Source organism: Scleropages formosus, chromosome 18 (genome assembly GCF_900964775.1).
Source record: "Scleropages formosus chromosome 18, fSclFor1.1, whole genome shotgun sequence".
Classification (NCBI taxonomy): domain Eukaryota; kingdom Metazoa; phylum Chordata; class Actinopteri; order Osteoglossiformes; family Osteoglossidae; genus Scleropages; species Scleropages formosus.
The window spans coordinates 443,599-467,692 of NC_041823.1; the positions used below are offsets into that span (position 1 = coordinate 443,599).

At 57.2% G+C, this 24,094-nt stretch overlaps 1 protein-coding gene across 5 annotated transcripts; it reads left to right on the forward strand.

Annotated features, from left to right (window-relative positions):
* Positions 1-4: 4 nt before the first annotated feature.
* LOC108923700 (uncharacterized) lies at positions 5-23,192 on the forward strand. 5 transcript variants are annotated; one of them, XM_029259843.1, is made up of 55 exons: positions 1,175-1,734; positions 2,162-2,258; positions 2,353-2,421; positions 2,701-2,725; positions 2,843-2,860; positions 3,049-3,114; positions 3,203-3,342; positions 3,804-3,914; positions 4,002-4,059; positions 4,286-4,330; positions 4,418-4,486; positions 4,569-4,708; positions 4,920-5,045; positions 5,125-5,182; positions 5,294-5,374; positions 5,452-5,520; positions 5,600-5,737; positions 5,810-5,943; positions 6,799-6,930; positions 9,593-9,650; positions 9,737-9,823; positions 9,920-10,003; positions 10,147-10,266; positions 10,622-10,702; positions 10,839-10,972; positions 11,391-11,513; positions 11,605-11,662; positions 11,740-11,796; positions 12,198-12,281; positions 12,437-12,526; positions 12,612-12,745; positions 12,834-12,956; positions 13,200-13,257; positions 13,385-13,468; positions 13,562-13,651; positions 14,008-14,109; positions 14,208-14,341; positions 14,576-14,674; positions 15,266-15,323; positions 15,423-15,503; positions 15,667-15,891; positions 15,988-16,257; positions 16,379-16,512; positions 16,941-17,063; positions 17,159-17,216; positions 17,370-17,495; positions 17,590-17,676; positions 17,903-18,004; positions 18,347-18,489; positions 19,434-19,559; positions 19,644-19,701; positions 19,776-19,856; positions 20,474-21,614; positions 21,707-21,803; positions 23,009-23,192. In XM_029259843.1, the coding sequence occupies exons 2-55, from the start codon at positions 2,205-2,207 to the stop codon at positions 23,024-23,026; spliced, it is 6,261 nt and encodes a 2,086-aa protein (XP_029115676.1). In that variant the 5' UTR covers positions 1,175-1,734; positions 2,162-2,204; the 3' UTR covers positions 23,027-23,192. The 5 variants fall into 5 exon arrangements, with proteins under 5 accessions (XP_029115673.1, XP_029115676.1, XP_029115672.1 ...); XM_029259840.1 differs by lacking the exon at positions 1,175-1,734 and adding an exon at positions 5-33 and having other exon boundaries at positions 3,804-4,059; XM_029259839.1 differs by having other exon boundaries at positions 3,804-4,059.
* The last annotated feature ends 902 nt before the right edge of the window (positions 23,193-24,094 follow it).

Below are 24,094 nucleotides of genomic sequence, written 5' to 3' on the forward strand. Positions count from 1 at the left end.
AAGATGGAGAATAAACACTCTTCTTCACACCAGGTGTGTGTTGTAGAGAAATTACATGAACTGTGAGTAAGTGCGTCCCTCCGCTCACGACTCCACCTTGAGGGACGCGCCGTGCCGTTTCGGGAAGGTGCGAAGGCCACGCTTCGCGGTGTTTTACCGTGCTCACCAAAAAGATGCGGACGTGTCGAGCTCTTTCCGGACAGGGCGGACCAGGGCGGACTCTCCGACCCGCGTCGTACGTCCACGTTTCGTGGGGCTGACGCCTCTGTCCAACAGCGTCGTACAGCGTGAGCTTCGTGCGCTGAGCTGCTTACTGTGATTTACCCATTATAGAGCAGGGTAATTCTTACCGCGTCTCTTCAGGGTAAGTACCTCGGTTAGGGCCACTACGGCAGGAGGACGGATGGTGGAACAAGCGAAGCCCAGCGGAGGAGCCCAACGTCACATTTCATCTTTCGCGCACATTGCCGCCCGCGCACGTCGTCATCGCGGTGGCGAGGTTCACCGCGACCAGGGAACCTCTCGCCTGCAGCCGTGCCCCCCCGCGCCCCACGCCGCTGGAACTCACGAGGGCCGCGAAGACGTGCGATGGGTGCGGGTGGAAAGAGGTCCCCAGGTTCGGTGCGCCACGGACGCACGCACCGTTGTGAAGACTAGCGTCGCATCAAGTGTGTGTTACATTAGAAATTATTTCAATATCTACGTGAGCCTTCCGCCACCTCGGAGCCGTCCCGGTCTGGACACCAGAGACCGACGATCGCTGGGAGGATTGGGTCAGGACCCAAGAACAACAAGCAGCAGGGTGTTTTGTCCCACATCCTCAAGTTTATTTATTGCATGTGCACAAAGATCAAAGAAAAAAGAAAAAAGTTCTCATTGGTTTAGAAAGTGTCCAGGGACAAAAGCACAAAAGGTAACGTTAAGCAACAGAACACTGTGATTGGTTATAGGGAGGATGCGTGGGGGGGGGGGTGTATGTGTGATAGTGCAATCGCGTCCGTTTGCCCTTGAACATAAACGGGAACATCAAGTTGCCGCACATTCTTAACACAGGTCTCACACACACAACAGAGAGGACAGAGAGATGGAGGTAGAGAAGAAGAGACACGAGAGCCGCGTGTGTGTGTGTGTGTGTGTGTGTGTGTGTGTGTGTGTGTGTGTGGTGGTGGTGGTGGGGGGGGGTGTTCAGTGGAAGTCGTACGGGGTAAAAGTGTCTACTCTGCTACGCGCTACACGTAAATACTAATAGAAAACGTGGGGGAGGAACTTTCCAGAAGCTCCGAACGTGTGCGGCTCGGTTGCCATGGCGACGCCGCGCCTGGTTCTCGTGCCTCCCGATCCCCCCCCAAGGCTCCGTCTCGCGCCCTTTTCCTCACGAAGAAGTGCCGCACGTGGGGCCGCGGGTCCGGGGGGGGGCAAGGGGGTTCGGCGAGCTCCGCGTGTCGCGAACCAACCTGATCTCGTCCCGCCGGTCGCGAGCGCGAAAATGAAAGTGCGCTACCTCCTCCCCCCGCCCCCCAGCAGCGCGCTTGCTTCCGTCCTCGAGCCTTTCGCTCCTCCCCCACCTCCGATCGACCCTCGCTCCGTTTGCCCCCCCGCATCGCATCGGCGCGAGCGGAGCGCGTGAAGACCGGCGGCGGCGTCTGACCGGCGCAACTGAACCTCCGACTCGAGGACCGCGAGCGCGTGACGGTGAGCGCTTTGAACCGGGAACCAGAGCCGCGGCTGGGTAGGGTAAGTATGGTAAACCGGAATTACCACCGTGGTAAACCGTAGAGTTCACTCCTGTGTACCGTGTAACTTACCCGGAGTTTGCACAGACCTGCAGTAAAACAGTGTAAAGTAAGAGTGAATTTAGCAGGGTGAAAAAGGGATGCGTGACACTTCACTTGTGTGATGAGTGAACTGGTGATGGTGTGTGAAAGTCAGGGCGCTATAATGCTCGCTCTCTGTCTCGCGCACGCACGCACGCACGCACACACACACACTCCGTCCTCGGCCCCCTGCCCTCTTTCGGGACTCGCGGACTCGGCTGGAGGGACGTCGCTGCGCGGAGCAGCTGGCGGGAAGGAAGCGAGGGAAGAGGAAACAATCGGGCGGTTCTCCTCCTCCTCCTCCTCCTCCTGTTCTTCTGCGTCTTCACTTCCTTTTCTTCTTCCAGCTCCTCGTGGTTGATGTCATCTGACCTTTGACCTTTGGGCCTCATGCCTTCTAACAAGAGCAGGAAATCGAGGGAGAGCTTGGGGGTCGTCTGCCAGGTGGGTGGTCCTAGAAGTCTCTGTCCGCTTCCGTATCGGGGGTCCCAGTAGGGTGTTGGCTCCGTGATGGACGCCTCGCCGTGTCTCCGTCCAGGACTGCGGCGTCTCCTTCCGCCAACTGAAGCTCTACAAGCAACATGCGAGGAGTGTGGAGCACAAGCAGGTAAACGTGTCCATCGTCCCCCTTCGCGTTGTCCAAATAGGGCGACGTGTACAGTACGGGTCTAGTAAAAGTAGGCGACTAAATAACGGTGTGTGTGTGTGTGTGTGTGTCTCAGTAACGACTGCTTTGGTAGGGATGGGGGGAAGGGACTCTGCCCCAGTGCATTCTGGGCAATGGATGTGGACAGACTGAGTGACAAAACAGCAACTGTCCTGAGTGAATGAAGCACATGGTAAAAGTGTCCTCTTTGTCCCCTGTCCCCACCGCGTCCCACACCAGCGACTGGAAACCTTGTTCGCGGCCGGTAAGTGTCTCGCCACGTCCCGCCGTCCTCCTTGGGGGGGGGCAGCATCCCTCTAACCGGTCTCTTCTCGTCCCCTCCGGCCGCTCCCCGGACGTTGCGTCGATGGGCATCGAGCAGCGCCCCCCACCGGTCCAGGTGAGCACGGCACCGGGCGCCGCAGGGGTGCGGTCATCGTGAGCATCGCCCCCAGCCACGACGCAGACCATTAGAGGTCACGCGAAGGGGCATCGAGCGTGTGCGTGGGGCGGGGCGGCACGGCGACCTGGTCGGGGGGTTGTGTGTTCGCGACTCGCTGCATTCCCGCTTTGTTTGTTCTGCTGCAGTGCTCCTCCCCCACATTGTGGTGCGCATCAGGGCGGAGACCTCCGGGATGGAGGAAGCTCCCCTCGGTGAGCGTGACAGCCAGCCGCGTGTTCCTCGCTCTTTGTGCGTGCGTGCGTGCGTGCGTGTGTGTAAGCGCCTCTCTGTCGCCCGCAGGCCTCCACCTGGTCACCATGTGCTACAGTTCGGGGATCTCGGCTGATCCCTTCTACCTGTGTCACAGCTGTCGGGAGAGATGTTCCAACAACCTCATCGTGAGGCACCTGAGCTCCGCGGAGCACCGCTTCTCCTACTTCGTGAGTCTGTGTGCGCGGTGCGACTCCTCCCCTGAGAGTAAAGTGCGGTCACACTTGAAGTTGTGCGTAACTGCAGCGACGCGTAGTGCAGTCGCCGTGTCGCCATTCGGTTGCAGTCACTTCCCCTCAGTAAAGTCTGTGCCGCAACACCCTTACCGCTCCTCTTCCCTGCGTCACGCGCGGCCTGCGCTCCGAAACACACCTTTACCCACCTGCGTAAGAGCAGCAAAGTACGTGGAGAAACGAGTCGATTTAAGACGAGCGAAGAGAAAAATGCGTCAGAACTGCAGGGAGGAATTTGCTCTCATACACGTAGATATTCCTACCGCGTCGGTGCCGCAGTTTACCGCCGGCGGGCTGCCGACACGCGGGAGCTCCAGCCGCCGTCGGAGCGAGGAGAAGGAACGCGGTACTGCAGCGCGCCCCAGGCCCCCTCGTTCAGCTCCCTGTGCCGTCCCCAGGCCTCGGCGAAGCCGTATCTGCTGACCTTCGGCTGGACTCCCCGGCCCGACCCGACGGCGGCGCTGAAGCCCGGCGTGGTCCTCATGAAGAAGGACACGGGGCCCCTCATGGTGACTCGACTCGGCGACGGGGGGGGGGGAAGAGCGGCCGTAAAAGACGTTGCCGCGCCAACGTGGCTCACGCTCTCTTTCTTTCAGATACTGGATGTGCCGAAGAAGCTGTTTGAGAGCATGAGGAAGAGTCCCTATTTTCAGAGTGAGTGAGTGAGTGTTCACAGGTACCACGGCGAGGCCAAGATGATGCACAGGAAGAACGTTAGAAATGAGTAAAAGTGTAATTTTATATTGAGGTCATGCACACGTATTTCTCTGTGACGTGTATATGCTAAATGAACACGTACATGTAGTAGTGATGATGATGATGGAGCAGTGCCCACATCCTCCGCGTCTCACACCGACCACCTGCTGTCTCCTGCTCGCAGTTGTGAAGGACATCTTGAGACAGAGGTTACCGGAGAAGCTCCAAGGTGAGCCTCTCCCTCGGCACAAAGGAGGTATTCGCGCTCATTTGCATATTGACTCGGGTTCGAGGGTCTCCTCGTGTCTCCCTGCAGTGGAGAAGAGGCCCAGGGTCACGCTCAGGGACTTCGCTGAGCGTGAGAAGAGGACCCACCCCCTGCTCGGTCAGTCCAGGCTCTCGGCCGACGGGCGTCGGCCTCTTCGGAGGCGCGTGCTCGGCGCGTGCTCAGCGTGTGCTCCCCGCAGGCCTCGGCTTCCTCGTGGAGTACGGCGATGCCGCGCGCACCTGGCTCTGCGGCTACCTGTGTCTCCTGTGCGGCAGGAAGTTGCACCAGAACGAAGCGATTGCACACCTCCTCGGGTTCGAGCACGTCTTCGCGGCCCTCGTGAGTTCCAGCGGGGCGGGGTGGGTGTGTGTGTGGGGGGGAGCGCAGCCGCAGGTGCGCGTTCCCTCTAGAGCAGAACAGGCGGGTGCGAGGTTCCCTGGTCGCGGTGAACCTCGCCGCCGCTCTTATTGTTGCCACCATGACGACGATGCCGATCGCGGTGCTGCGTACTTGACGTCGCCGTTTGTCGTGCGTTTGCGCCGCGTTCCAGAACCGGACGCTGCCCGGCTCCGTGGGCCACAAGGACCTGTTCCGACAGAGGGTCTCCCAGGATTCCTCCCTGCTGCTGGATCTGGCGCGGCAGGCGGCGCTGGCGGACAGCGCCCGGGAGCTCCAGGTACGTGTCCTGCGCCGGAGGCGACGGAGACGCCTCCGTGACCCAGTGGGGGTGACCTCGTTTTACCTTTGCTCCGAAGGAGGTCAAGCTGGATCCCGAGGACTTCGAGAAGGTCGACTCCTTGAGTTTCGAGAACGGTGAGTTGCGCGACGTGCTGCTGCGTAATCGGGGTGAAACGGGCTTCCAGCTGCGTGCAGCTGCTGAGGGTGGCGCTCACTGCGGTCACTGTCCCCTTCGTGTCCCCGCAGCCCTGGCGAAGCTGCAGGCCGTCTCGGGAGAGTGCGGCGAGAGCGCCCCCCGGCTGTCCGGAACCCCCGCGCCCGAACGGGGTGGGTGCGCGACCGAGCGTGCGTGTTGCCCCGGACAGGACGCTTTCCAACATACGCTTCTGTCCTCTCTCTTGCAGCCCTGGTTCCCGGGGCAGAGGTGGGAGTCGAACCCGTGACGGAGCCCAAGAGCGCACCCACGGAGCGGGGTCAGTAGTCGGGAAACAGCCTGCAGAGGAATGCGTCCTAGCTCCTCTACTTCTTACTCTGTTTTTACTCTCTTTCTAGTTGGTGACGGTGTCGATCGGGCGCCCGCTGGAGATGAAGCGGTTGCCCCGCGGTCGAGCTCAGAGTCGCTGCTGGACGAGGACGAGCAGGAACTGCGGCGCTTCATTGCGACGCCCCACAGGGTCGAACCCGTGGTCGGTGAGTGCAGCCCCCGCCCGTGGTGCCGTGTGTCTGTGAGCTCCGTGCTCATCTTGCCCCCCCCCCCCTCAGGAGTGGGTGCCGTGCTGCGGTGCTGTGCCGAAAGTCGAACGCCGGTCTACGTGTGCAGGGCCTGCTGCGTGAAGATGCCGCGGTCGACCGTGGTCGTTCACCTGTCGGGCTGCGAACACCGCTACCTCTACCTGGTAAGCTCCCAGCATGTCGCCTACACCTAGCGTATCGCACTTTGCCACGGTAAGCGTACTCTGCCGTACCGTGTTGAGCCGCCCTCCTTACCGTTTAGTGCCGAATGATGAGTTTGTGCTGCAGCTTCACTGAGGGATCATGGGAAAGGTCAAAGGTCACTGCACTGGTGGAACCCTGGGACTGGACAGAAGAGGGAGCAGTAGTGAGCTGTCTCTCTCTCTCTCCCCCTCTCTCTCTCACACACCCACTCACAGCAGTGTTCCAGTGTCACACTGTGCAGCAAACCCTACTTTCCACTGGCAGTAGACCGCCCCCCTCCCACATTAGAGCAGTCTCCACTACAGCGTGGTCATGTTCACGGTCAATGAGAGTTGGACTTGCGGTGCTGCCACTGGCCATGTCTGTCTACTGCTGTCGTCACCATGGAAACCAGTGCAGACTGGAGTCCCCGTTGCCGTGAGGCTCAGTGCGGTCGACGACACTTGACCACTCTGCACCCAGCGACCCCTTTATGGGCCGGAGCGGCGTGGAAAGAGCTGGAATTGTGCGTATCTCTAAGGACAGAGAGCTTGTCTGAAACGGTCGTGTGAGAAATTGGGCGCAAACGACGGGCGCTTCGAGTGCCTTCGCCCCACTCCGGTGGACAGCCCAGTGACCAGTGGGGGGGGTTTTTGGGCGTTGATCACGCGGTCCGGCCGGTCATACTGGTACGGTGGGGAAGCTCCTGCTGTCGAGCCGGTTCTTCACGAGCGAGACGAACCTCAGCGGGTTCACCGCACACCTTCCCCTTGCAGCAGTGGTGGACTTTGGTGTCGCCAGGAGCTCTGCTGACCGTCCTGACCGCTCTGTTACAGAGGTGGCAGCACCCAGAGCTGCTGCGCCGCTACAAGTCCCAGAACCAGACCCAGGAGCTGGAGCTGATGGCTGCGACCCTGAGGACCGCGGCGCAGGAGCTGGAGCAACTTGAGGGCTGTGGTGAAGTGCAGGTGGGTCAAGGTCAGGGTCGCGGTCAGGGTCCACGTCCCTTGTCCTCCCGTGGTTCCCAGCAGGCCGAATTTCCATCTCGCCAACGTGGAGCTCAAGGCTGCTGTTAGAGCTGCTGCATCTTGTTCAAAGGCCCCGGGTTCGAGTCCCATCTCCTACCCTCAATCAAGGTTCTTGCGCTAAAGTGGGGAGAGTAAAACTGACCCACGCTGGCATTTTACTCTTATGTGATGCCTTTCCCCAGTGAGCTAAAGGTACTTACTATTTACCTATTTATACAGTGTAGTAGTTTCACTGGAGTAATTTAGGGTAAGTACCTTGTTCAAGGCTACTACAGCTGGGGGGTGGGTTGGGGGCTCAGGGTTCCAAAGGCCGCAGTTCTAACCTCGATGCTCGGCTCTATGAATGTGTAAAGTAAACGTGTGTGATCTAAGTACCTCTGGAAACAAGCGGGTGTCCAAGTCAAGCTGCGGTGTGTCTTGGAGGTACCGCCCACCCACCGCACCGCAGGTCTCAGCCAGGAGGGATTTTGCGGATTTTTCCACGTCGTTCCCACTTTGACCGCCGAACGACCGGCTTTTCGCCCGTCCCCGACAACGAGAACTCGCTTGATCCCTCCGTTCCTGGCGAACGATCCTGTACTTGGGTCCAGCCGTCCCCGTGTCCTCTGTTCCGCGTGACAGATTAGTACTAATGGTATTGTTGCTGTACGATAGCTCGAATCCTCAGCTCAGCATCGTACGTCTCGTCCATCATGGCAGTTGGTCATCATCTTCGGTCGGCATGAGGGTGCATCTGTGACCGTCGGCCGGCCTCCTCAAGTCTTATGTAGGGAGACGACGTTCAGCAAGCAGAAATAGTTGGTAATTTGTATCTTAAAGTCAATTTATTTTGCATTGGAACAAAGGTGGGAAAACAAATGCAGGCAATTGGAATTACATTTCGAGGTGGAACTGCTGAGTAAACATGTAAGTCTTAAGCCTGGATTTAAAGGCCGAGAGAGACGGGGCATTTCTGACAGTAACTGGTAGACTATTCCACAGTTTAGGTGCTCTAAAACTAAAGGCGCGACCTCCTACTGAGGTCTCACAGGTACTTTAAGATAACCTACATCTAATGAACAGAGATATCGTCCTGGGATATAAAAATTAATGATCTCACAAAGGTAAGCCGGAGCAATGCCTTGTATTGCCTTATAGGTCAAAAGTAGGATTTTATAATCAACTCTACTGACCAGGAGCCAGTGTAATGATTTAAGTACCGGTGTTATATGGTCGTACTTCCTAGTTCTAGTAACAATTCTCGCAGCAGCATTTTGTACCAACTGTAGCCTGGATACAGTCTGGTACAGACAACCCGACAATAAAGCATTACAGTAATCCAGCCTGCTGGAAACAAAAGCATGAACCAGTTTCTCAGAATCCCGTCTGCAAAGGAATCGCCGCATTTTAGCTATGCTTCTTAATTGAAGGAAGCACGACTTAGTCAAAGCATTTACATGCGATACAAATGACGGCTTTCCATCCAGCAGGACACCCAAATCCTTGACACAATCAGTACGCTTGAAGGTAATACCATTTGTTGTAAAGATTGACGTGATTGTGTCGAGAGTTTTAGCATCACCACTCACCACATGTACCTCTGTTTTACTGGCATTTAGAGATCAAAAAATTATTGCGCATCCATAATTTCCTACTGGTAAAACAATTAGCTAACAACATCACATGTGATGGATCGTCTGGCTTAAACGATACAAAAAGCCTGTGTGTCATCGGCATGCGGATGGAAATTCACATTGTGTTTGCGAATAAAATCACCCAATAGTAACATATAGAGTGAGAGCAGTAATGAACCCAACACAGAGCCCTGTGGCACACCATACTGAACCATAGTTGAGATGGAGGGGGTGCATCATCAGATTTCAGTACAAATTGTTCCCAGTTAGCTAAACATGAGTCAAACCCTTTCAGAACGGTACTTCTCAGTCCAGCCAGGTCTCCAAGTCTACTCAGTAGGATACTATGGTATACGGTATCAAATGCAGCACTCAAGTCCGGTAACATAAGAATAAAGACCTAACCAGCATCAGATGAGATGAGAATATCACTGACAACATGTGTGAGCATTATTTCGGTGCTGTGACCAGTGCAGAAACCAGACTGGAATATATATTTTTAAATATATTATCATAAATAAGACATAACCATATATACCCAGCGCTCCCTGATCTTCAGGCAAACCCGTCCTGGTGGTGTCTCTGCAGGGGGGATCAAGGCCTGTGGTGACCTACAGCTCCAGTCCCACTTTGCTTCCTCCTCTTTATCACCTGTGTCCCAATCAATTGACCGTGGTCAACAGGTGTATCTGATCTGATGGAACCCGGTCAAAATGGGGGGCATGTAGAATTGGGCTGCAGGGAACTGGGGCTCTGCAGCAGCTTGCTTGTGGCCACAGCTCTTCCCCAGGTCTCTGGGCTGCATGCTGGATCCCCTTCCCGTGAATGTAATGTGGTAAATTACGTTTGGGAACCTGTGGCACCTGGGACTCGTAGGGTGGCTTCCACACAGATGTCTCCTGACGAGGTTTCGTTTCCACAGCTAAACGTTTGTGGAGAGGAGAATGTTCTAGATGTTTCTCCGTGTGTCTTTCTCTACCACTTTGCAGGTCCTGGAGCTGGACGCTGCTGCGTACGAAGACATGCTTTCGAAGTCGCTCCCTGACGGTGAGTGGTCACCTTACTGAGGGTCCGACCCCATTCTCTTCCCCCTCCCGAGCCTCTGTCACCCGCTGAGTGACCTTTCTTTCCAGCCCTGGACACGCTACAGACGAGCTGGAGGGAAAGGTACGGGAACCAGAGCGAAGCCCCGTCCCTGCTGAACCCAGAGCGCGTGCTGGGTGCGTACTGGGGTGCGACCGGAGGTGGACCGTAGATGACCGCGCTGCGCTGCTCTGGCACGTCCAGGTGTGACCTGTGACTCTTATGCTGTTCAGTTGCAGTCAAAGAGGAGATGGTCGAGTGCAGCCTGTGTCCCGAAGAGCCCCGGCAGCTTCCGGAAGGTTCCGAGATGGACTACGGTAAACAATGTGGCGACAGCAGTGACTGTGAGACGAGGACACTGGTGATGGTTTGCTGCCGAGAAGTAGCGTTTGGTGCCGTGTGCCGTGCATCTCTTCCTTATTTTAACGGTTCGTTAATATTCTGTTGCTCTGTGGTTCAGCCGGAGTCGGGCCCCACCCCCACCCCCCCTTTTCCGGAACAAACCCGGAGCGGAAAGACCCCAGCGTGGAGGCTACGGGAACACCTGTCCCCGAACCCACGTGTGCCCTGGACAAGAGGGGTGAGCAGTTTGGTTGTGATGGGGGGGCGAGCAGTGGAGGAGCGGGGTCCCGGATGCTTCTCGCTAGGAGCCCAGAAGCCTTTGGACTCTCGGTCCTTCAGGTTCGGAGTTCTGGAGAACCGGGTCTGGTTCTTGGTCCATGAGGTTTGTGGACGTGGTCTCTCGTGGTCTCTGCGAGGTCCTACAAAAACTGATCGGTGAAGCAGAACCCAGAACCCTAACTGTGCGGAAGGATGCGATGAGGAGTCGGTGATGATGGAGAGGCTCATCGGGGTGTGCGTATCCGCTTACCGCGGTATAGCGGTGCCGTGTGTTTCGCCGCCCTGAAGGTACTTTTCCCTTTTCTCCTGAGCAGGAGGCTCTGAAATCCCAAGTCAGGCGTACAGAGCTCTGTGGAACCACCTGAAGAGCAAGTTGAGACGGCAGCCTGTTGTGGGCGAGTCCTTCCGCCGTCCATCTACCATCCCGCCGCTGTCCTCTCCGCTGTCCCTCAGCATCGCTTCACCTTCCTTTCCTCCATCCCGCCACTGTTCCACCTGCAGCTCTGTGCTAAAAAGAGTTGTCCCCTGCAGGCCTGAGGACCGTGGTGGAATACCACGAGGACGGCGAGACGCCCTACTTCACGTGTGAGACGTGCAGCTTCAAGGTGCCTCAGGGCTTCGTCGTCGGCCACCTGATCAGCGCCGAGCATCGATACAAATACATTGTGAGTCGGCGTCGGCGTCCCGCTTCATTTAGCGCCTCGCGGCCGAGTCCCGTGAGACGTTAGCGATCTTCGTCTCCAGGGACGGACGAGATGGGCGTTTCCTCACTCGACCTCTGACCTCTGCGGCTCGTTGGTTGCGTTCGGGACGGGACCCGCCGCGGCAGCGTGTCGCGGGGACGCTGAGGGGACTGGAGCGTCCAGTCAGTGATTTCAGCGTTTGTTGTTATGAACTGAACTCCTGGGAAACACAGTAAAACCCCTCAGTGGTGTGTCCTGTGGACTGGAGCGTCCAGGAGGAGTGTGCGTGCGTGCGTGGGGGGGAGGCATTCTGGCAGTGCTTCTATGGTCATAGTGTTTTGCGGTCGCGGTCCTCACGGTAGACGCTGAGCGCTGCGTTCATGTCACTGTCATGCTGCAGAAAGCTCAGCACCCCAGGCTCCTCAACGGCTGGAAGGAGGATCCCGACCTCACCGAGTACGAAGACGTCCTCGCGGCCAAAGCCAAGTTCCTGGAGTTGGCGGAGGGTTTGGGCCAAATCCAGGTGATTCCACCGCGACCGTCCGTGGTCACCTGTGTCCCAGGAGGAGCCTGACCCGCTCTGACCTCTTCTGCGCTCACCTCTCGTTGGACAGATCATGAGAAGGGGGAAGAACGGGTTCGAGCCAGTGCTGCTGCAGCCGACCGGAAGGGGTAAGCCCCGCCCCTCGAGGTCTCCGTGCGGTTAAGGTGCAAGTGTGTGTTTTTCACTTCCTCCTTTTCGTTCGTAGTAAAAGAGGAGCCTGATGTGTTGAGTCCGGCATCATGCACCATGGGGGAGAGCAAAGGTGAGCCTCTTAATTACTCCACTATAGTACTATGCTACTATAACTGTTTTACTGTAGTGCTGTGGTAGAACTGTAAAGTTAGTGTACAGTAGTTTGTTGGAGGAAAAAAGCCCATTAATGTATCAGTGGTGTGTCCCTAACCCCCCCCCCCCGGCATATAGATTATTTCTACAGAAATGGGGGGGGTCCACTGTGCTCTCAGGGCTGCGCACTTGGACACGACAAAACAGGGAGGAAACATCACAAACGAGAAACTTTACCCCGTTTCTCACACCTTATTAAGTGACGCGAATGCTGTTCGACCGGTACTTTTGTTACAGGCTCCTTGCTGGGATTTGAACCTGTGACCTGCTGCTAAGTCGCTCTTTAACCACTGTTCTTCCTCCTCCTTGACCCTGTAGAGTGCGTGAAAGGAGAGTGCGGGGGAAGCCTGGTCGCCCCCCCAGCGGACGCGCTGGATCCCGTCGGTGCAGCGGGTTCCACTGGTGGGTGTTTGACACGGCGGCGATGATGATGGTGATGAAGATGTGGGCGGATCTCCAGCGTGTGAAGAGGTCTTGCTGAAACCCGCTGTGTGTGTGTGTGTGTGTGTGTGTGTGTGTGTGTGTGTGTGTGTGTGTGTGTGTGTGAAATCCCGTAGGGACGCTGTGTGTGAAGCAGACTCCATGTCCATCTTCCAAGGTGCTCTGGGATTTCCTGAAGAGTCCCAATAGGACGGAACCCGTAGTTGGTGAGTAGCTCCTGCTCGTGGCAGAGCTGCTTTTGTGACTCTCTCTCTCCCTCCCCGTCTCAGTGTCCTCCTGTCCGTCCCGCAGGTCTGAGCCTCATGATGCAGGTCTTCACCGAGGATCAGCCCCCCCGCTACGTGTGTGAGCCGTGTCAGTTAAAGATGTCCAAGGGCTTCATCATCAGCCACATCATCGGCGCCAGCCACCGTGTCGCCTACGTGGTGAGCGGGGGAGCGTCCGGCCGGGGCTCCGCGTGTCCCGCCGACGCGTCCGTGTCCGGCTCACGCGTCCTTCCCCGTGCGTTTGCAGAAGTCTCGGCACCCCGACCTCCTGGGAACGGCTGCGGCCCACAGCTCCGCGCGGCTGAAGGAGGCGAAGATGAAGGCGGCGGCCAAGAGCTTGGAGCTCGCCGAGGGACCCGGCGAGATGAAGGTGAGCCGCGCCGGGTTCGTCTTGTCCGGCCCGCTTCGAAAGGTCTCCGCGTGACACTGCGTGGCTGTTCTCACATTGCGGGAGAATGGTGACACGCTGGCTCACATTTTCCATTTATGAGAGGTTCTTTTTCATCAGCTCCCTTCGTGTGCGTGTGTGCGCACGCGCGCACATACGGTCTTGATCTTTTGCATAAATACCTGTTGAGTAATGCTTTTCTTCCTTCCCTCTTCCTTCCGGAAGATCCTGAAGGTGGACCAGGATGCGTACAAAGCTGTGGTCTCGGCTTCTTCTCGAGAAGGTCGGTCCGCAGCGCGTGAGCAACTAAATCGCCGTAAAGTGTTTCACTTGTGCACTTGGATCCACCGGATGGGGGCCGTTAATTTGTTTGCTGGTTCCTCCTTCATCCTACCTTCGGGCTCCACCAGCCATCAAGCTGCTGCGAGCCATTTGGGACCGGCAGAGCGGGTCGGGGTCGGCACCAGCACCGAGAGAGCGGCGGGAGCAGACGGGTGGGCACCCGGCACAAGAGTGTTGTCCGTTGGGTTTGTCCCCAACGTGGAGCACCCGGAATCGGCCTGAGACCGCATTCCTTGCGTTCCCAGATTCTGTGACCGGGACACCCCTCCCTGGACCCGCAGCACCGGCCAAGCAGGCTGCTCCGCAAACATCTACTCCGGGTTCCAGAAACGAGGGTGAGTCGGTGAGCCTGGGAAGTTGGGCGGTTCCTGAGTGGGAATGCGGGTCCAGCGAGTCGCGCTTCGATGGGGAACTTACCGCTGAACGCCTGTGGAGAACATCCAGAACTCTTTGTGGAGGACCGCACTGTGGGCACACCTGCTGGTACGCTCTGACTGTCGTGGGGCAGCTCCAAAATTTCAGCCCATTTTTTTTTTTTTTTTAAATTGCGCCTGGAAAGTTCATCGTCCACGTAGAGCGTCTTTGAAATTAACGGGAACGCCGAGGCGCTCCCGTTCTTCTGGAACGTTCAGGACTTGGCGGCGCTTGCAGATTCTCCGGCTCCTTCCACTGCCCCCTTTGTCGGTTTCAGATCCCTCAGCAGATGCGTGGCCTTACTGCGCTCCTCGCGCCAAGGCTCCTCGCTCCATCTTCACCTCCAAGTACTCCTACCAGAAGCTGACCACCGCTCTCGGTCAGTTATCGCGCTCTCCTTGCCGCGACGAGGTCGTTGCGGAGTGTCCGCCCTTACACCCGGGGCTGTGTGGGTAGCTGTTAACCGTGTCTCTCCAGGTCTGAGCGCTGTCGTCGAGTGCCAGCCTGCAAAGGGCTGTCCTTTCTACGTCTGCAAGCCCTGCTTGACGAAACTTGTCCAGGGAGAGATCTTCAACCATGTCAACAGCACGCGTCACCGCCTCGCTTACATTGTGAGTGACCGGGGAGACGACGTCCACCTTCCTTTAGCTCTCCGGAGCTTGGCGAGACGCGACACGTGGCGGTGCCATCGCTCCGGAGGAGGCCGGTCCTTCCCGAGAGACGCAAGGCCTGTATTCCGGCATGCTGGTCGAAAGGCCCGCGCTGCTCTAGTGTGTCGGACTCATCGCTAGGTGGCGCCGTGAGGTTCCTCGTGACGCCTTCTCACACCTGCTGTGTGCTTGCAGAAAGAGCGACACTCGGCTCTCTTGACGAGCCAGGCGCCGTCCGCGGATCGCTTCTGCACCCAGAGGCTGCTGAAGACCGAGGGTCCGGGAAGCATCTTGGTAACTGCTGAACGCGAATGAGCCCAGTGTGCAGTTCGTTCACATTTGACTTGAACCCTAAAACACTGAAGTATCGCTGCCCTAGGAAAGGTTTCCCACTTCTGCTCAGGTTGGAGGGCCTGAAGATTGTTAGGACTTGGCCATTTTGGGACAGCGGGCGGCACAGTACTTAGAGTTGCCGCCTTGCGCCGAAAGGATCTGGGTTCAAATCCCAGCTCTTGCTGCAGTACCCTTTAGTGTGGTACTCTCCCTGAAATAGTACAGTAAAAGTTACCCAGCTGTATAAATGGGTGAATCGGTGAAATGTAAGGCGCTCTGGAGAAAAGACTCGATAGTTTAGTTTGATCTGTATTTATCCAATGCCAGTTAAATACGGGAATTTACTCAGAATGTCCCGGAAGGGTGGGCAGCCATCACCAGAGGTTCATTTTGTTTTCCTCTCCTCGGCTGTCACGTGGCAGTTTCCTATTGGTGTGTCCGCACACTCCGATAGCAATGAGCTGGTGTGAAATGAGCTGATTTCATTGGGCTCATGGGGAACTTGTCTGCGGCGCAGAGTCTTAAAATGACCAACTCCCCTTTGTCTGGAAGGTCATGAGACTGGACTTCGAGGACTATCGGAGAGTGCACAGGATGGCAGCGAAAGAAGGTAATGATTGGAGTACACCCTGACTGTGCGTGCGTGCGTGTGTGCGTAAAACCTCTGTTCACACACTGACTGCACTGTAACTGTGTCTCAACCTTCCAGCCCTGGATGAGCTGTTGCTGATCTGGAAAAAGCGGTTCCAGAGTGACCGTCAGCCTGGTGTGACCCCAGAGACTATACAGGGTGTGTGTGTGTGTGTGTGTGTGTGTGTGTGTGTGTGTGTGTGTGTGTGTGAGAGAGAAAGTCTTCAATTCCTGAAGACCTTCATCTTCAGTTGGGTCAATGCACAGTATTTACAGTACTACATTTTACCTTAACAAGTGAATGTACAAGTGTCCTTTTGCAGCAGAAAAGGAGACTCTGATCCCGACCCCACAACCACCCATACGAGATGTGACCGACAAGGCGCCAGCTGGGGAGCCGACCCAAACGCCTCCTGAAAAAAATCCGATAGACCCTCAAGCTGTAAGGGATCCGAGCCCGTCTGTACATGTCGAGGGTCTGACCCTAAACCTGCCTGTAGCCGAGTACGTTTCGCCGGACGTACCCGAGGAACCGGGACCGAAGGCAGGTGAGGGTCACGCCGAGCCTGTTTGTAGCAACTTCCTGGTGAGACCCAGGTCAAAGGTCACCTGCGTACCGATGTACGTTTGACCTCCTGCTGCAGGTAGCGAGTCTCGCCGGAGGAGGGCGACGCTGCCGCCCCCAGCGCTGGACCCCCAGACCTTGCGGAGAAAGGGCGAGGGAGTCGATGGGGATGGGGCTGTAACCCGTACCGCGTGCAGAGAGCCACCAGCGGTGCGGGGCAGGATTGCGATGTCATCGGGTGCAGGTGATGCGCTGCGTGGCTTGTCGCCACCAGGTGGAGCGGCGGACGAGAGTCACCTGGCCAAGTTCCTGCTGCCGTTCCTGAGCACCAGGGAGGAGCCAGTCATCGGTCAGTGCGGGTGTGCGTGTGCGTGCGTGTGCGTGTGCGTGCGTGTGCGTGCGTGTGCGTGCGTGTGCGTATGAGACCTGTCAGTCTCGGTCAGCACCAACACCCCCGCTCACCCCCCTAGGTCTCAGCAAAGTGCTGGAGTGCCGCAGCTTCAAACAGCCCACCCTGTACCTGTGCCTGTGCTGCGAGGAGAAGGTGGACCACGTGAACATCTGCAGACACGTCACCGGGAGGCGCCATCGCTACTGCTGCATAGTGAGTCTCGCACCTTAGTGAGCCGAGTGGATCGTCACCGGAGTCTCTTTCATGCCCTTAACCATCAATACGATGGAGATGCAATAATCAATCATTATGTCTCGAGAAGAGAGACTAATGAATTGAATTGAGTGAAAATAAAAATAAACTCATTTATCCCGGAAACGTGCAGCGTTCGCTCTGGAACAGCAGGCTGGAGCTGTAAACACTGTGGAAATGAGCTGAATTCAGGCGGCCCCGCAGTGCACTTTCTTGGCGTCTTTGCTGCCCCCTACTGGCTGGGAGGGGAAGCGCAGGTCACCGATGCTCTGCATCATCAAGGTGTAGGCTGTGGATAAGAGAACAGAATGGGATTAAAATCCGCCGGGGAAAACGAAAACACGTCATTTAGCTCTTTGGCTGAAGTAGACTGTCTGTGTCCGAGACAGAAATCGGAGCACCCCCACCTGCTCCAGAGCCTGGGCAACAGTCCTGATGCGGACGGTCAGGCCGGACTGCTCGTGAAGCTCGCTGAGGTTGTGGAGTGCCGGGAGGGGAGGGGCCGGGCCCAGGTGAGCGCTGTGTGTCCGCAGCCTCTGCGTGCATGCACGTACACGCGCACATAGGGCGGTGATGAGAACAAACCTGATGACCTCACTGCCCACAGGTGCTGAAGTTGGACCCGCTGCTGTACCGGGAGGTGGTGACAGCCGAGTTTCAGACTGGTAAGCACGTGTGTGTGTGTGTGTGTGTGTGTGTGTGTGTGTGTGTGTGTGTGTGTGTGTGTGTGTGTGTGTGTGTGTGTGTGTGTGTGTGTGTGTGTGTGTGTGTGTGTGTGTGTGTGTGTGTGTAAGGAACCCTGGTTTTCTCCTCCTAAGCCCTGGAAAAGCTGGATGTGAGCAGAGCTCACACACAACGAGGAGTGTGTGTCCTGTGGAGATCCTCAGCGCCGCTCAGCGGAGATGTTCCTCCGGAGCCTGCAGGAGACCCTCAGACTGTGGAGGGTACGTGGATGTGTGTGTGTGTGTGTGTGTGTGTGTGTGTGTGTGTGTGTGTGTGTGTGTGTGTGTGCCGGTCCTGACTGCGTGTCTTCTCTAGAGATCTCGGCTCAGAGCCCAGAGGAACCAGCAGAAGGAGGAAGAGGAGGAGAAGGTGCTCACTGGTGTGAAGGAGCAGCGCTGTGCGGTGAGTGCGGCTCTTAAGCTCCGTCCGCACCGTGTGACTGCAGCAGGGGGGCAGCTGCTGCTCCTTTTCCCATGATGCCCTTCAGGGGTCCCACATAGCTTTCCGAACGGAGAGAGTTATGACACGGGTGTGTGTGTATGTGTGTGCGTGCGCGCGGGGTCCGACCCCACAGCGAACCGTCCTGCGGCAGTCTCTCAAATGTTCCTCTTGCTTCGCGCTCCGGCAGAGCGAGAGGACACGGACGCGGCGATGGGCCGGAGGGACCGCGCTCCGGTGCGGGGGCTGGAAGAACAGGTGGCCGCTCTGGGGGAGGAGTCGGCCGTCGTGGGTGAGTGGGGGGTGGGGGGGGAACAACACCGACGTCCCACACAGGGCAGAAACGTTTCTCATCCTATTGTGACCGCTGCTCACGTGCATGGTCGAACTGATCAGCGACAAGTAAAATATTAGCGGTTTGTTGTGCAGCTGAAAATAAAGTGGGCGACGTTTGCCTTGTTCATCTTCTGTTGACTGTCTTGGGACGTTAAAATGACGGGAAGTTATGAACGAAACGAGTTCCGCGCAGGGTGTGAGGAGCAGGAGCACTCCGGGTCAGCGTGGCTGGGTTACCGGGTGAACGAGTTCTGGCAGTGCTGACCGGGAGTATTGTGACCGCCGCTCCGTGTCGCAGGCTTGCAGGCCGTGATCGAGTGCCGGTGCGCGGATGCCGAGTCGCGACCCTACATCTACCTGTGCCAGGCGTGCTCGCTGAAGCTGGAGGAGGACTCGGTCCTGGAGCACGTTTGCAGCTCCCTGCACCTGTACCATTACATCGTAAGTGTGATCTGCTGGGTTTCAGCACATATGAAGCTCAGGGACTGAACTTGAATCCGAAAGGTTGTGGGTTTAAGACCCGGCACGCAGAGCCCGGATTGGTGTCCCGCAGCTTGAAAGAACACGTGATTCCACCATCATACGGGAATATGATCATAACCGCTGTTGAGATAGAAGGCCAGCAGGTGGCGCAATGAGTTCGGCTTCCTTCAGCTCGAAGGACAAGGGTTTGAATCCCACCACCTGCTGTAGTGCCCTTGAGCCAAGTACTTGCTCTGAATTGATAAAGTAAAACTACCCTGCTGCATCAATGGGTAGATCGCTGTAAATTGCTTTGGAGAAAAGTGTCACAAATGTGTTTGGGGGTGCGGTGGGTTCAGCTGGTGCCCGGTGTGTCGTTGGCTTGGGGTTCGAGTCCTGCTTGGGGTGCCTTGTGATGGATTGCTGTCCCGCCCTTGGTGTGTCCCCTCCTCCTGTGTTGCTGGGTTAGGCTCCAGTTTGCTGCAACCCTGTTCGGGCCAAGCGGTTGTGTGTGTGTGTGTGTGTGTGTGTGTGTGTGTGTGTGTGTGTGTGTGTGTGTGTGTGAGAGAGAGAGAGTAACTCACACTTTTCTCCAAAGTGACTTGGTGTTGATCTCCCTACAGTTATTCATCTGTTTATAAGAGCTGGGTAATTGTTTTTACTGGACCAATCTTACGGTAAGTATCTTGCTCACAGGTACTACTGCTGGAGGTGGGATTCAAACTGGTGACCTTTGGATCCAAAGGCAGCAGCTCTAAACACTACGCTACCAGTTGCCCCTATAAAAGTATTTTTAAAGCATTTTTCTGGACATTAAAAAGTGTTGGAGGGGAGGGTGCCAGTAGCCAATAAGCACTGATGTGACCTGCGGGGGGGGACTGGGGACTGGGGGAGGAGCTTCATCTCAAGTGGGCGTATTACAGTCGTCGTGGAGATCCTGGGTGCTGGAGGCCGAGAAGAAGGCGAAGAAGCCTCTGTTTGGCATCAGCGAGCTGCTCAAGGCGGCTGCAGCGCGGATCAGGAGGAGCGAGGGCTGCGGGAGGCTCCAGGTAAGGGGTAGGGGGTGGGGTCGGGGCCCCGCTTTGGCTCCGGGTTCGACTGGCTCCTCCTCGCTCATCTTGCTGTTGTTCCAGGTGGTGCAGCTACCAGAGGGAGCTTTCGGCACGGTGGCGGAGAGCAGCTATGAGCTCTGTAAGTGCGTGCGTGCGTCTGCGTGCGTGTGTGTGCGTGCGCGCTTCCGCCCACTAATATCTTTCCGCCTGCAGGTATGACTCTGGTGAAGGCGGGCAGCACTTCGGGAACGCTGGGTGATCCCGCCCCCAGCGAGGTGGAACCAGGAGCCCAGGGTGTGTTCCGAGCCTCATGTCCGCTGTGAAACGCACTGAGCTTTTGGGGCACAGTACTGGAGCTTTTGAACACACACACGAACACACACACGAACACAGAGGGTCCTCCGGTTTTGCCAGAGAGCAGTTCACACTTAAGAAATAATAAATCAGACATTCTTCAGTGTAACGCTTAAGATCTCTGAAACTGTTGGATATAACTAATAAACCAAGAGTTGAGTTTTGCGCAACATGAAAAACTAGTTTTCAGTGACTGGAAAACCTCCAAACTCCGGTTCAGCGCCGGTTCTTGACCAGTTGACCGTGAACGTTCGGCGTTCCTCGTCTCGTTATTGACAGGAGCTGTAAACACTGCGGCAGCCAGTCGGATCGCCGCTCGTGTCCTGTCTCTGCTCTGTACTGCCCCCTGTTGGCTCGGAGGGGAAACGCAGCTCACGTTGGCTAGTGAAGAAAATAAAATATGCTCCTAGAAAGGAATAGAAAGACTGGAAAATCAATTTTTGAAAATTTTGATAACCGGTGCAGGAGAGCAGTTCAGACGGTGGATTCGGTGACTGGACACGCTGCCCCTTGTCGCTGTCCTCTCACGTTCTGCTCCGCTCCTCGTTTCCCCGTAGCTGCAGGACCCTCGGCGAGAGGCCCGGGCGGCTCGGGGTGCGACGACGATCCCAGGGCCGTCGCGGCCCCTCGTCCTGCCGAGCCCCACCCCCCGAAGGGGGACTCCGAAGGCTCCCTGCTCTCGGCCAGATGTTCGGACCAGATCCCGGTCGCTTCCGCGTCGGCCGGCCGGGACCTTTGGACCGCAGCCTCAGGTGGCTCGAGCATCTCATGTGGTAACCATGACAACTTGTCCCTCACATTAGCTGGGTCCAGGTGTCGTGCAGGGGATGGTACGCCCTCCAGCGAGGTGGAAATTGTGGAACGTGTCTCCGGAGCTCACGGGCGGACCGTCATCCCACATGGTGTTCCTCCCGAAGACCGACAGACGATCCGCGATCAGATCTTGGAGCTGATTCTCCGTAAAGAGATGATCGACAAAGAGCTAAAGCTGTCGGGGGACCCCCAGGGGCCACATGGTGTAAGAGCAGCAGAGATGGCGCACTCCGGCAACAGGACCGCGGAGGACGGTCCACCAAGCGTGGTGACCACAGTGCCCCTAGGGGCCAGCGAAGAGCCGCAGAGCAGGTCCCTGAAAAGGAAGCGCCTAGAGGACGACGGCGACCCGTTCAGCTACGAGAACCGGCAGTTTCCCCAGTTGGGCCCCGGGGGTCCGGCCTGGGGCTGCCGTCCACTCGAGTGGCGGGTCCAGGACCAGCGTGTGGCCTCTAAGCTGCAGTCCACGGTTCAGCAGAGCTCGATGAGGACCGTGAACATAGAGGTGGAGACGCCACTCGGGTCGCCGTGGTCCGCCGTCCCCGGGCACCACTCCACCGTCACCGCCGTCGACGCGGCCGAGTCCAGCGTGCTGACCCGAGAGTCCCGCGTGCAAGTGGTACCGGGACCGAGCGCCGTCGCCCCGCTGCAGTACAGCCAGAGCAGCGTGTCATCCACTAAACTCAGCAAGCAGATACTGAGAGAATGTTCCGGAAAGTTGTGGATCCTGGAGAACTACCGGCACAGCACCGGTGGAGGGCTGCGGCTTCATGGTCAGCCGGAAATGACTGGTGCCCCGCAGATGCGGGCAGCAGGGGATGCGACCCCACTGGGAAGCGTGGGGAGTGTTTCTGACAGGAAGAGGCCCGGGGCGACGTCCTCCAGGTGAGTCCGAGCGTCCGACTCCTGGGGACGGTCGGGTTGGGGACACCCGGCCCGGCTGAGCTCTTCATGCTGTTTTCTGCTCTATCCGGCAGCTCTGAGCCGCGCCCTGCAAAGGTGCTGGTGCTCGACTCTGGAGCCACGGAGGTGAGTTCACCTGGGGGCAGCGCGGTTAAAGACACTGGAGGACAGGTGAGTCGGCGCTGGAATCCCCAGCGCAGTTATGGACACGGCCCGCTGCCGAGAACTCCAGTGTGTTCCTAATTTAAGGAGCCTCAGCCAGCTGAACCTCTAGGGGTTGTTGTTGTTGTTTATCGGACGCTTTTCTCTGAAGTTACTTCCAATGAACTCTACATAGTGTTACCAGCCCACACACCTTATTCACCACGGTGACTTACACTGCTAGATACACTACTTGCACTGGGTTGCTCATCCATCCATACATACATACATACATCAGTGGAACACACACACTCTGGGGGACCTGAACAGCATGCCTTTGGACTGTGGGAGGAAACCAGAGCACCCAGAGGAAACCCCTGCAGACAACACGCAAACTCTGCACAGAATGAGCGGGGATCGAACCCACGTCCTCTCACACCACCCAGGCACCGTGACAGAGCAGCGCTACTCGCTGTACCGCGGTACCCCCCCCCCCCCCCCAGTTAATGTAGGTTTTTGTCCAGAGCCCCTTATGTCAGGTTTGTACACAAAGCTACAGTTACTCACGTGTTTATACAGCAGAGGCGCCTTTACTCTACTAATTTAGGGTAAATGCCTCGGTCGATGGTACGACACCAAGTGTTGAACTTCGAGTTGTAAGGCAGCGCTCTTGACCGCTGCGCCCCCTGCTGGCCTCTCCTTGTCCTCAGCTCTTATTGCTGACAGTTATGTGGCAGAAGGTACTGAACTTCCTCGCATTTCTTCTGTGGTAAAAAGAGCAGCAAAGGACTTGAGCTGAGGTAAAGCGACAAGGTTCGAGTCACAGTAACCGTAGTGACCACAAAGGGAGAGCGGTTCTGCCGAAAGGGACTCGAACCCCGAGCGACGCTGCTCCTCCAGCGAGACGGACGTTCGGCTCCTGCCGCTCTCTTCTCTCTGCGCCGCGATACCGCGGTATGCAGGGTGGGAGGACAAACGCAGCCCTGGACGTGCGGTCGGACGGACGGTCCGCTGGGTGACGGAGGGGGAAGTTGGACACAGGCCGGACATGTTTTCTAACCTCCTCGGTCCAACTCCAGCGTGTGTGTTGTCACGTGCTGCTGATGTTGGTGTCGCTCAGCAGTTCATCCTGCAGTGTTGGAGCCACACACACACACACCACTGTAGAACATGGGAAATCTTTGGTGTAATATCCGAGTGAGGGTGGCTAAATATGGTAAAACGTGCCGTTTCAGAACGAGAAGCTGCTCTGATGGACCCGGACTCCGCCCCCCGAAGACGGGCCAACGGCAGGCAGGGGCTCGATCTGGAACTGCGCTCGAACCGCACGCGCGAAGAGCAGAAGAGTTAATTGTGTCTTTTTGTTTTCTGACTTTAATGAAAACGTTTTGATTAATAAATGTTGTTTTGGGACCCAAACGGAAACACGGTGAGAGGAGTTGCTCGCCGGCCGCGGGGACGAGCGAACGCCTGGCGGTTGGGCTCGGAGCCCCTCCGCTGTCACTAGTCACGGGTGCTCGTGGGGGGCGGGAGGGGTTCGACGTGCATGTGCGTGTGTGTCCGGGGCCCTCGGGGAGTAGCTGCATGAATAGACTCATTACAGGTGTAAGTACACGGATGTGCAAGTTGATCAACATGGGCAGGTTTTTTTTAAAGCGCCAAGTTGATGTGAACCTTGCCTGAGGAGCAGTGCCGCCTGAGCGATGCGACCCCTGTCGGGTTGCGTGTCGTGTTTCGTCTCCTTTCTTTCCGCCCTCTTCCTTGGATGGAGCCGCGCTCTTGTGGGTGCGGCGCTTCTTTTTCCCATCGATCCCTGAGACGAACAGTATGTCCCTTTGGACGAAATCCAGCGTGTTTGAGCTCTGAAGGTCGACGGCTGCTCACGTTGCCATTAAAACGTCGCGTTTATGCTTCCGTTGCGAGAGGCACCCCACACACGCCCGACGGGGCTTCGGCTGGAGGCCGTCTCGCCGTGCCACGATATCTCGTGTTTCCGGTCGTGTTACAACAGGGTCCCCACGCTACTGACGCGAGTCCGCTCTCGTTTCGCTTCCGCGCTCCGAGAACGAACGTCGCTCAATAATTCCGCATTTTCACGGCTCTCGTTTCCATGTTCGGCTGCACGCCGGAAGATCTGCTCCGCGCCGTCAACCCAAAAGTGTCACCCGGGGGAATGCGCCTCTGCCGCACGTTCAGCCCCAAAATACAGGGCCATCAAGGGGCCCCCGAGCGCACGGCGACCGCTTCGCGCGACACGCGGCCGTGCGAAAGCGAAGGCGGGAAGTCCGCGGTCGGGTTCGGACCTAGAGCCGTACAGGCGC

Excerpts from the sequence above, each read along its gene's own strand:
- LOC108923700 (XM_029259840.1), top strand. The coding sequence starts at position 2,205 with ATGCCTTCTAACAAGAGCAGGAAATCGAGGGAGAGCTTGGGGGTCGTC. Across the intron at positions 5,183-5,293 it reads CTCCTTGAGTTTCGAGAACG|CCCTGGCGAAGCTGCAGGCC; the intron begins GTGAGTTGCGCG and ends GTGTCCCCGCAG. Across the intron at positions 11,514-11,604 it reads AGGGTTTGGGCCAAATCCAG|ATCATGAGAAGGGGGAAGAA; the intron begins GTGATTCCACCG and ends CTCGTTGGACAG.